The sequence below is a fragment of the Protopterus annectens genome, chromosome 2.part1 (genome assembly GCF_019279795.1).
Source record: "Protopterus annectens isolate FY-2018-M chromosome 2.part1, PAN1.0, whole genome shotgun sequence".
Lineage (NCBI taxonomy): Eukaryota > Metazoa > Chordata > Ceratodontiformes > Protopteridae > Protopterus > Protopterus annectens.
The window spans coordinates 267,292,599-267,305,219 of NC_056729.1; the positions used below are offsets into that span (position 1 = coordinate 267,292,599).

Here is a 12,621-nt window from a genome sequence, read left to right on the forward strand (position 1 = left end):
TTTTGGATAGAGGAAGGTTTCTTTGTTCACCAGTGGCAGTGGGGAACTTGCAGCAGCCTATCTATCCCTGGAGGAGTGTTCCCAGCACAAGAATCTGGTAGTCTATTGGCCGTTTTGGGCCAATTTCTAGCTCTTTCAAGTCCCCCTGTATAAAACCCACTTTGGTGAGGTTTTTGCGCTTGTTACTACTCAGCCAAGCTCCTTTTGGTCCGGCAGAGTGGTGCTAGCAGCAGAGAGGCCAAAAGAGCGACTGCTAACCTGATAAAAGTGTTTTTTTCCTGCTACTACCTGGGCGACTGTCCGATCTAGCTAAACTGCAAGTATTTCTGCTTCTTGAACTGTTTTAAACTGTCTAAAGTTGTTTTTGCACCTGCACTTTTAAAGTTTTTCCTGTTTGTTGCATTTACTTGTTGAGGCTACACACTCAAGTGCGCTAGCCTGTGTTACATATTTATTGCATTTTCCTGCTGTTTGTTGCAAAAAAGAAAAAAAAAAAGTTATCCTTGTTTCCCATCTTTCCTGACCTAGAGTAGTTCAAATACAGGCTTTGCTGTATTCTGGACTTTTGGAAAGTTCCTGTGTTGCCATTTCCTTTCTTGGATAGAGGGAGGCTTCTTTGTTCACCAGTGGCAGTGGGGAGCTTGGAGCAGCCTATCTGTCCCTGGAGGAGTGTTCTCAGTGCAGGAATCTGGTAGTCTGTTGGCTGTTTTGGGCCAATTTCTAGCTCTTTCAAGTCCGCCTGTATAAAACCCGCTGTAGTGCGGCTTTGCGTGATTTTGTGCATAGCGCGACATCGAGCAGCACCGCTTAATTGGGTTTGAGCCATTCTCGGCTCCACAAAGTCTGCTTTTCACTTTTTCCCTTGGAACTGATCTAGTTCTCATACTAAACACCCTATTCCTACGCTAAAGCCTAGCACTTGCTCACTAAAGCAATTATATAAGTCAGTACTACAAAATTAAAAGCACTGCACCCTCACAAACTCCCCTTGAGTAACTTGTTCCCCATTGGCCCTTTTTTTCAGTTATAACGGAATTCCCAATACTATTCTAGCATGTCCAAAGGTCAGTTGTCAATCTCCTCTCCGGTCCAGCTGGTGAACCTGGGAATCTTGAGGCAATGTTACAACTGCCTCATGTACACAGACAACCCTCTCCTCCTCCCAACAAATTCCAACACATGTGAGCAATGCAACCATATAGCCAAACTGGAGGCTAAGCTCTCTCAACTCAGTACTGGCATAACCAGTCAGGAGGAGAAGGAAACCACACTCACTACAATTCCAATCTCACATAGACCTACCACGACAGCAAACCAAACACATAAACACACAAAAACATACTTGGAGGCTCTAAATAAAAATCTGCCTAAGCAGCAGAGACCTCCAAAGCAGACACCCAAGCAACCACTACCCCAAAACAAAACACGTGCAACACACAGCTCACAAAGCCAGTGTGCCGAACAGTCACAGCCCTTAAGGCTAAACAACACACCTGATACACTTGTAATAGGTGACTCTATCATCAGGCACACTGATGTCCCGCTCACCAGGCTGAACAAGGAGAAGGTCACGGTGAGCTGCCTGTCGGGCACTAGGATCCGCCACATAACACAAGCACTCAGGTCACACCAAGGCAAGTATAAATATGACTCAGTCATTGTCCATGCTGGTGTGAATGACGTACCTCCCAGGACTAAATGAAAGGAGACATAGAGGAGGTCTCTGAGCATGTAGCCCAGGCCGGTATGACCCTGACCTTGAGTAGCATCTTACCCTCACCAAGAATGATGCCACAATATGAAGACAAGATTATCAATTTCAACAATTGGCTTAAGTATTGGTGTCATTCAAAGGGGATCCAATGCCTGTCAGCCTGGGATGACATGCTCGACAAGCCACGATGCTTCGCTAGGGACGGCTTGCACCTGTCACCCCTGGGCTTTCGGATATTGGCAAAGGCTCTTGCTACCCCCATACTGCTCAAAAGACAAACCCACCTCCATAGGTATCACAAGGGATAAGAAACTAAGAGTAATGCTACTCAACGCCAGAAGTCTAAACCTCAAGATGCACGCACTCGAAACTCTCCTTAGCATGGAGAATATCGATATTTGTGCAGTAACAGAAACCTGGTTCAAGGCTCTCGAGAGCACCCCAGCACTACCAGGTTATACCTCATACCATGCTTTTCGGCCCCAAAACGTGGACCGAACCACAAAAGGAGGGGGGAGTATCAATATTCGTCAAAGATACCCACACCTCCAGGTTGGTGGCACAGCACAAAGCATCAGAGACTATCCATGTGCAACTAACAGTGGGTAAAACTGCCTTCCAGTTTATAGCCTGCTACAGACCACGGTCCCAAACCCAGGAACCCCACTCGGCCTTCCTGAGAACACTGGAAAATATGAAGGTCTCTCCAAACACCATTATATTGGGTGACTTCAACTACCCAACCATAGACTGGGAGCATTACTCTAGCTCCAACACCCTAGCCCAAAGGTTCCTAGAATTTATAAACTCAAATGCTATGGAACAACTTGTTACCACTCCCACAAGAGGGGAAAACATACTGGACCTGATCATCACCAACATGGGGACTCTATGCTCCAGACCAGAAGTGTATCCCTCACTGGTAAGATCAGACCATAAACTAATCTCACTGGATATTCACATCCAGACCCCACCCCATGCCCAGAAAACCACAGTGAAAAACTTCTCTAAAGCAAATTTCACACTCCTCAAAACTGAGGTGGAATCCTTCAACGCCCCGGCCTGTGGATATCTGCCCAGACCACAAAATCCTTTATAAACGCATTCTATGAACACCTTCAGGAATGCATGGATCATGCAATCCCAAATAAAACCAAGACCCAATCCTCCAAAGGCAGACGTCCTGTCTGGTGGACCCAAGCCATAAACAAACTATACAATAGAAGGAGGAAGCTACTACATGACAGAGCAAAATCCCAAAAAGGGAAGGCATCTCTGATCAGTATTAGCAAAAAACTACGGGCACTCATAAAATCGTCTAAGGCCAGCTTCGAGAGAAAAATTGCACAGGACACTAAGGATAATCACAAGGCTTTCTTTAGTTATGTTAGGAACCTTGGTGGGAATTCCCAGATATGCTCAGAATTAGTCCAAAATGACAAAAAATACACCGAACCCACAGACATTGCCAACATCCTAGCTGACAGGTTCAGCGCAAACTTCTCCCCCCATCCCCACCAAAAGGGCTAATATCTATCCCAACAGAGTGCTGCCCCCCTGACATCTCAGATGCTCAGGTAAGAACTGCCCTCTCCAAAGCAAGAAACACAGCATCAATGGAACCAGACGGTGTCCCAGGCTGCATCCTACATGAACTCCAAGAAGAGCTAAACCCAAACCTAAAACTACTGTTCAATCTCAGCCTTACTACAGGATATGTACCCAAAGAGTGGCGTACAGCAACAGTGGTCCCTCTCCACAAAGGTGCTGCCTCAACGGATCCTGGAAACTATCGCCCCATAAGTCTCACTAGTTTGGTCTGCAAAGCTATGGAAAGGATCATCATGGACCTTATAAATAAAGATATTGGGGACCTACAGACACTGGATCCTACCCAGTTCGGCTTTGTTAAGGGCAGATCCTGCCTCTTAAACCTGGTCAATTTCTTTGAAACAGTCACCAAGGCCATTGACAAGGGGAAGGTGGTCCACACAGCCTACCTGGACCTCGCAAAAGCCTTCGATACAATACCCCACTCGGCCATTATAGATAAGCTCACCAGCTTAAATATAAACCCCTATGTCACTAGATGGGTTGCAAACTGGCTCAAGGACAGAACCCACATGGTTAGAATAGCTGGAGCCATGTCATACTTCAAACCAGTTACAAGTGGTGTCCCACAAGGCTCAGTCTTGGGACCTCTCTTGTTCGGTATATATTTCTCGGAGGTACAGGCCAACATGGAAGGACTGTGGCTGCCCAAGTTCGCAGATGACTGCAAACTGGGCGCCATAATAGACTCTCCAGCCGACACAAGCATCCTCCAAAAGGGCCTCATAGAAACAGACAACTGGTGCCAGAGCCATGGCCTCAAACTAAACGCCAAAAAGTGTATAGTCATCCCCTTTGGCAAAAACAAAGTGCCCACAAATTACCACATAGGTGGTAATCCATTAAGTACAGAAGAAGTAATTAGAGACCTGGGGACCCAAGTTGATAGCAATCTCTTATTTGACAACCAAGTGGCCAAAGTGGTTAGAAAAACATTTTATATAGCCCACCTAATCATGAAGGGATTCACATCTAGATCAGGGGAGGTCATCGTGCCTCTTTACTCATCCCTCATCAGGCCCATAATTGAGTACAATGCCCCTTTTAGGATGTACCTTACCAGACACCTGCAGCAACTGGAAAGACCCCAAAAGTACCTCACCAAGAGGATCAAGGGGCTCAAACAGATGCCGTATGCTGCCCGGTTAAAGAAACCCCAGCTCTACTCAGTGGCATACCGCCTGCTCAGAGGCAATCTGTGCATGACGTATAAAGCCATGTCCAACCCGGAATTAATGGACATGCTGCACCTCAGAAAATCCAAATCCCATCGAGCTATGCGCTCGAGGGACTTAAACCTCAGCACTGAAATAAATAGGACATGCTGGAGGGACAGATTCATAACCCAGAGGCTCCCTTCACTCTGGAATAAAATTCCAGTCCAGGTTAGGCAGAGTCCCTCATTGACTCTCTTCAAGAGGAATCTTGAGTGGATGGGAGGTCATAGGTTTACCCCGGGTATCACTTCTGTGTCACTGTTAGACAGAGGCACAGTATACTAACCTCGAAAAAGGGCATAGCAAAATTAATTTAAAATGGGTGTCGAAAGCCATACACACTCTGGCTAGGCTTATAAATACCCTAGGGCAGATAGCCTAGTATGAACCTATGAACCTATGTAAATGAGCAGTCTAGCATTAAGATCCATAAAAAGATATTTTCCAGCACTATGTAAAGCACTGCACTCCTCCAGTGTCAGCTGTCCATATCAATACCATTATCAAAGCTAGGTTACTATGTGGGTACCTCTGTTTCCAAACTGTAGCCATATTTTCTGTTTTGTTGTCAAACTTCATTGCTGCTGCTGCCACCAACTCATGCAGCATTTTAAAAAATGTGCACCTCTCTCTAGTAGTTTGCCCTGTAGATGTAAGAGGCTTATGCTACATTTTCAGTTGTGGTCCCCTAAAATTACAAGAAAGAACGCTGTACAGATTTAAGTTGCAAACTCTTATCTATTTTTGATGTTCCAGGCTCTCTGAGACACAATGTTTCTCACTGATAGAAAAACACTTATCTGAGAGCACTGAGTATACCTGGATCTACCCTTGCTTGCTTTTTCCTTTATCCTTTTTTCACTAAACATATTTTCATTGTCCCTGTAGAAGTTTCATCAAAGTTATGATGAACCTTTTCAACTTATTGTCTTAACTTTTTCTTCATTCAAGAACTAAATTCCTTTTACAGAGATCTTACCAATTATGTTTAAGTCTACAGCATTTCTTTTAAGTCCACCCATTCATCACTGCAGAGGACTACAAGAAATGTGAGCATGTCTTTTGTGTGTGCATGTGTATGTCTGCTTGTGTGTAAACACAACCATAAATTTTGTCAAATGCTGATAGCAATCTGCCTGAAGCCTTAGGGCCATAATAACTGTATACTGTATTACCACTAGCATGTGTTACCTTTAACACTCTTCCAATCCATAACTTTTCCTTATAGCTAACAGTGCAACTGTAAAACACTAATAATCTGCAATCTGTAGTTGCTGGTTTCCCCAACCCCTGACATATTTTTATATGATAATATTGAAATGTGAATTTAAGGGGTGGTGCCAGGTGACCTTGCAACTCATTACTGAAAATAAAATATGAAGAAGGGAAACTGTTCACTTTATTGACCTCATTCTGCTAAAAAGATTTTCTTGCTAGCTTTACCATGCATTACTGAAAATACATAACACATCACATGGAGGATATAAAAGTTGCATATGCTTTGCTAATACCATCTGGTTGTCACAGCAACAGACTGACTATTTTAATAGCAACACTGTATCAGAGGAAGACGAATACTACTTCTTGGTTTCTGATGAAGGTTAACCATGGCTATGCTACAAGGTTAGTGCCAGACAGACATTATTACAAGCAAAGGGAAATACACATCCACCACTGACCCTGAAAAGGACACTACTGGTTCATAGCACATCAGCTGTTAGAACATGCTAACATCAATAAGAATTTTATTCGGACTTCATCCTGCTAAACACATGTGGGAGAAAAGTGGGTTCTCCATATTGGGCAGCTATACCGCCTTGTTAGTAATACAGAATCTGGAAAATACAACACTCTGAGCAGTACTAAAGCCCTCGTTTATTATATGCACTGAATTTTTATCGTTTATCTGTGGGCTTTTAAACAGAAAGAAGGCAACCCTACTAAAAAGAAATGATTAAGCTTTTTCAAACTCCATAACTCTTCCAAAACTACTCTGAAAAGCAAATACATTGCATCAGAGTTATCAGCACATTCTGCTTTTATTCTAAATAACTCGTGAGTCACTAAAGCAGCTCTAGCAGAACTCTAGTACCTAACCATCTCAACCCCCTTCTCCCACAAATGGATAAGACTGGACTGAACTTTAGGGTAAGAAAACTCTGGTAGCATACATAATTTCCAAATGCACCTTTCATTTATCCATACACTACCTTACAAGTGTGATCTGCTACGTGGCTTGTCCATACTCATCAAGGATTAAATCTGTCATGAGGAGTACCCCATATCTCCAAATAAAGAATAAGGAATTCCAAAATTTGCACCACTGAGATGGAAACTCCAATAATGCTAACAGATATCCATGGAGACAGAAGAGAGACAGTATAATGTCTTACCTGTAAAATTATGTTCTTATCTTATAGTAAAGTATATTAACATGGCAAGTGTCACAGACACACATACAATGTTATAAAAATAAAATATGAATTTATCAGGAAGCAGAATATAGTACTTTTAGCAAGACAAGAAACTATGCAAATTACTTTTCAAATTGAAAAAAAACTGCATGTGTCACTATTTTATATGGGGGGAAGTTTTATGATCACTTTTCTTAAGGATTTGTTTTACTGCATTTCTTTCAGCACAAGATACCAAACTAGCAGATCTCTACAGTCTGTACCTTGAACATGGTTAACCTGGTGGCAACAAAGGGAGGCCAGAGGCCCAGGTGTTAAAATGCTGATTGAGAAGGGAGTATTTTAGGGGCTGAAATCTTCTTCCCTACTTCTCTCTCAGGGAATGAATGGAGGATGTCTTGCAGCAGGCAGGCAGGCAGGCATTTTAGTGAGGGGGGGGGAGCACTGATATATATCTGCAGTGCAGCATGCATGTAATCTTGTGTTTTTACATTATAGCAGGTAGTGCACTCGTTAAAGGGGAACTAGGTTCAACAGGAAAAGCAAAAGTCCTGCAATATGATAGGCTTGGAAGTCAGGGCAAAACATTGTTGTGTGAAAAAATGAATAAGGCAGTAGGCAATGGAGAGTTCCTCAGAGACTTGAAGTCTAAGGGGAGGCACTGGAACACAAAAAAGGGAGCAGAAGAGACAAATATATATATATATATATATATATATATATATATATATATATATATATATATATATATATATATATATATATATACACATATATATATATAGAGAGAGATGTCTACCTTGGGCAGAAAGGCGCGGATCATCAGGTACATGCTACGGACATTAAGGTTCATTGTGAAGTCCCAGTCCTTCTCGTCACAGTCCAGGATTGTACCATGGTGAACAAAACTAGAAAAAAAGTAAAAAAACAATTTTAGATGCAAAGCAACAGTAATCCTATGAATATTTCAGCAACATATTATTTGCTTGTTTATTATGATGAAAGTTTATATTTTATACAGGCATAATACACAAAAATAGTTCAATACAATGTGGCATACAACATCATGTAACACTGAAAAAAGCATAAACATTGGTGCCAAACTTAGTACCTTACTGGATGGTCCAACTCTTCAGGGGCAAAATATTCACCTGCTGTAAAGTACAGTTTTGTACCTACCATAAATGTAGATGTCCGATAGGTATGCATCTGCAGTAATAACATATGGGTTGTCCTGCCTCAGGCAGCCCTTCGTTCAGCCGGATTCCAAAGTCTGGGTCTGGCCTCGGCTGATGTCACACTTTCCCCGACGTCAGAGCGTCTGGGGTATAAAAGCATCAGCCGACGCCATTTTCCTCAGTGTTTCTTGCCCCAGATGCCAGGTGCCCTCTAGGAAGGCCAAATTTGGAGGAATGCAATAAATTCCAAACATTTTCCAAAATATATACATATATATATATATATATATATATATATACAAACAAATACACCATAATAGATCCCCCAGCTAGCTAATGGAGGGGAAGCACCCTAGGAATACCACAGAGGGGAAGGAGGGAGGGTAAACCTGACTGCAGATGCATACCTATCGGACATCTACATTTATGGTAGGTACAAAACTGTACTATGTCCTTCAAGGATGCATCTGCAGTCATAACATATGGGTAGAATACCATAGCCAATCTGGGGGAGGAGGTACTAAGAAAAGGATGGTGTAGTTAAGATACCCTGCAGGACTGCTGTAGCAAAACCTGCTCTGGATCTGGAGTATAAAGGTAAATTGTAATGCTTGGCAAATGTATGCATGGAGCTCCATGTAGCAGCTTCCAAAATGTCCTTGGGAGCCACCCCTCTTAGGAAGGCTGTAGTGGTGGCTGTGGCCCTTGTGGAATGAGGCCTAATGTTTGCAGGAACCATCTTTCCATGAAAGGAGTAACAAAATCGAATGCAATTTCCTATCCACTTTGAAATTGTCTGTTTGGAAATTGCTTTTCCTTGCACCCCGGCAGCATATGCTACAAGGAGTTGGTCAGTCTTTCTGCAACTTTTAGTTCTGTCCAAGTAGTAGCATAGTTGTCTGTGTATATCCAGGGTGTGTAGAAGTTTTTCCCCTTTATTTTGTGGATTTGGGAAGAATGTAGGCAAGTGAATAGCTTGGTTCAAGGATACCCTAGATACCACCTTTGGCATAAAAGTAGGATTGGTTCTCAATGAAACTCTGTCCTGATGGAAGATAACAAATGGCTGTACTGCCATTAAAGCTTGTAACTCAGATACTCTTCTTGCTGAAGTTATGGCCAGAAGGAATGCAGTTTTCCAAGACAGAAACTGTAGATCCGCCGATGCTGCTGGTTCAAAGGGAGGAAGTGTTAGTTTCTCCAGCACAAAGTTGAGATCCCAAGTAGGTAAAGGAGGTTTCCTTGGAGGATTGATGATTTGATTCCTCTCAGAAATTGCCTGAGGAGAGGATGCGAGAAGATAGGTGGATCAACATTGTATTCTGCTGAAATTGCTGAGGCATGAATCTTAATGGAAGAATAGGACAGGCCATTGTGGTACAATTCTGCTAAGTATTCCAGAATATGTGCCATGCTCACCACTGTCACATCTAAGCCTTTTGTTGTGTTCCAAATGAGAAATCTTTTCCATTTTGCTGAGTATGTCTTCCTTGTGGAAGGCCGGCGAGCTTCCATAATAATGTCCTTTACTCTCTGTGATAAGTTATTCTGAGGGGGGTTTATGGGATTTTCCAGGCAGTTAGCTGCAATGTTTTCAAGTTGGGATGCATGATCTTGAAATTGTTCTGCGTCAGAAGAAGTGGCCAAAGGGGTAGAGGCCATGGTTTCACCTGTGACATGCTCCTCAATAGTGGGTACCAGTGCTGCCTTGGCCAGTCTGGAGCTATCAGAATCACTCTTGGCTGTTCTGCCCTGATCTTCAGTAAAACCTTGGACATTAATGGGAGAGGTGGGAAGGCATAGACTTTTAGAGCTTTCCAGCTGAAAGAGAGAGAGTCCACCCTCCAAGCTTGTGGGTGGTATGTCCTTGAGCAGAATGTCTTCAGTTGGTGATTGTGGGGCGAGATGAACAGATCTATCTCCGGCTTTCCCCATGCTTGTGTTATGAGTAGAAAAATGTCTGGGTGCAGCATCCATTCGTGTGCATCCATGGTAATTCTGCTTAAGCTGTCTGCCAGTGCATTTTCTTTCCCTGGCACGAACTGGGACTGCAGTTGGATATTGAGTTTCAAGCATAGTTCCCATAGATTCATGGCCAGCCTGCATAGAGGGTAGGAATGCATGCCTCCTTGCTTGTTTATGTACCACATGACTGTGGTGTTGTCTGTCCTTATTAACAGGTGGCCTTGATGGAGGAAAGGTTTGAAGGCCTCGATTGCATGTATCACTGCCAGCATTTCCTTTTGGTTTATGTGCATGCGCAGCTGTCCTTGAGACCATAGGCCCTGGATACATTTGCCCTCCATGTGTGCTCCCCATCCTCGGTCTGAAGCGTCCGTGGTGATGGTTTGCTGTGTTTTTGGTTTGTTGAAAGGCAACCCACTTTTGGACTGGCAGGCTTGAGCCCACCACAGGAATTCCTTTTGAAGGCAAGGAATGATTGGTATCAAAGTTTCCAAACTGTGACTGTGCTGAGACCATACACTCCTTAGGTACCATTGTAATTTTCTCATATGCAGCCTGGCTTGTGGAATCAGAATTATACAGGATGCCATGTAACCCAGGGCCTGCAGGATTTTCCTTGCAGTTAGCTGAGTTTGTCTTGTCAGATTCATGAAGTAATCCGGAAGTTGTTTTTGTTTTCTTCTGTGAGAAAGGCCATTTGGGTGGTTGTGTCTAGATCTGCACCCAAAAAGGTTATCCTTTGGGATGGAACAAGTCTTGATTTTTGGATGTTGACTGTGTATCCCAAGGCCTGCAATAGGTGGATGGCATAGTCCAAGTCCTTTATCAAATTTTTCTTGTTGTCCGCTTGTATAAGGCAGTCGTCCAGATATGGGTAGATTTGAATCCCCTGAAGTCTGCAGTGTGCAATTACTGATGCCAGGCATTTTGTGAATACTCTGGGCACAGTAGATAAGCCAAAGGGCAATGCTGAGAATTGATAATGCTCTGATCCTGCAAGAAATCTGAGGTGTCTTCTGCAACTTTGCCGAATAGGGACATGCAGGTATGCCTCCTTGAGATCTAGAGTCACCAGCCAAGACTCCTTGCCCAGCATGGGAAGAAGTTGCTGTAGGGTCAGCATCTTGAATTTTGGCACAATGAGGTAAGTATTCAGTGCGGACAGGTCGAGAATAGGCCTCCATTGATTTTCTTTTCTTGGAACAAGGAATAATCTGGAGTAAAATCCTTGGCCTTGTTCTGAAAGAGGTACCTTTTCTATGGCTTTCATTTGTATTAAGTTGTTTATCTGCTTTAAAGCCTCTGCCCTCTGATTTGGGGGCAGGTTTGGCATTCCGTTTCTTCTTGGCAAAGTGTGGAAGTGGAACCTGTATCCTTTGTCTATTATTTGCAGTGTCCATGTGTCCCTTGTAATGTAATGCCAGTTTTTTGAGAATAAAGAAAGCTTTCCGCCCAATGGTGCTTCCAATTGAGCCCTGGTCGGCGGAATCAAAGGAAAGTCATTGAGTCTGTCCAGGTGTAGTAGTTGTTGTTGCTGTTCCTGCACCACCTCTCTGGTTGGCAGGCTGCCACTGACGGCCTCTGTAGGAGCCTCTAGCTTGCCCTCTACCTCTGGGACGCCTGTTCCTGCCCCTCTGGGATCTGTCCGAGTCTGGAAAGGACCAATTCTTAGTAGGCCAGTTTCTGCTGAATCTCGGTGGTTGTACTTGCAGAAAGTCCTTAACTGTTTGCACAGATTTTGCCTTTTCTTCAAACTTCTTTAAGACCTCCTGAGCCGAGGAACCAAATAATTTTTGTTTTTCCATTGGAGCATCCAGGAGTTTAGCTTTAACATGGTCTGGTAAAGATTGTTCCTTCAACCAGGCATGCCTACGAATAACTGCCCCAGTCATAGCTGACCTACATGAAGCTTCCAGTGCATCATAACCACACTGCAAAAAATGATTACTAACCTGCTGTGAGTTATGTACCAGATCCTGAATGGGATTTACGGTCAAGGGATTCAGAAGAGGAAAGCTTCTTATGCAATTCATCTAACAAATACTCTTGGTACTGTATCATGTGAAATTGACAATTTAATGCCCTCATGGAAAGAGTTGCAGAAGTATATACCTTCTTTCCCCATCTCTCTAAAGCTCTAGACTCCCTTTCAGAAGGTAGAGGATTTTTGGCAGTGGCAGCTGCAACCCCTTTTGGGCCCTGAGAAATAGTATCTGGGTCTGCAGAATGGGCCTTGTACAGATGTAGATGAGAATCCGGGACCCTGTAGTATCTATCAAGTTTGGCAGGAGCCGGAGGGAGAGAATCAGGGGCTGTACTAACATCATTGTACACATCATCAATAACATTCAAAACAGGAGGTATAGCTAAGGGCCTATGCTGAGGTAAATGTAAAAAGGTCCTTAATCTCTTTCTAGAATCAGAAAATTCCTGACCCTGCCATTGAAAATGTTCTCTCATAGAGTGTAGTGTCTCACCAAAGGAAAACTCTTCAGGAGGGGAGGCCGAAGGGATAGATTCTT

At 43.4% G+C, this 12,621-nt stretch overlaps 1 protein-coding gene across 1 annotated transcript in view; it reads right to left on the reverse strand.

The window, feature by feature from the left end:
• Positions 1-12,621, reverse strand: part of BDH2 (3-hydroxybutyrate dehydrogenase 2) — a 285,246-nt gene that overhangs the window by 86,414 nt on the left and 186,211 nt on the right. Inside the window, exon 5 of the mRNA XM_044062123.1 lies at positions 7,756-7,864. Within this exon, the coding sequence (XP_043918058.1) occupies positions 7,756-7,864 (109 nt within the window). The remainder of the gene's footprint in view (positions 1-7,755; positions 7,865-12,621) is intronic.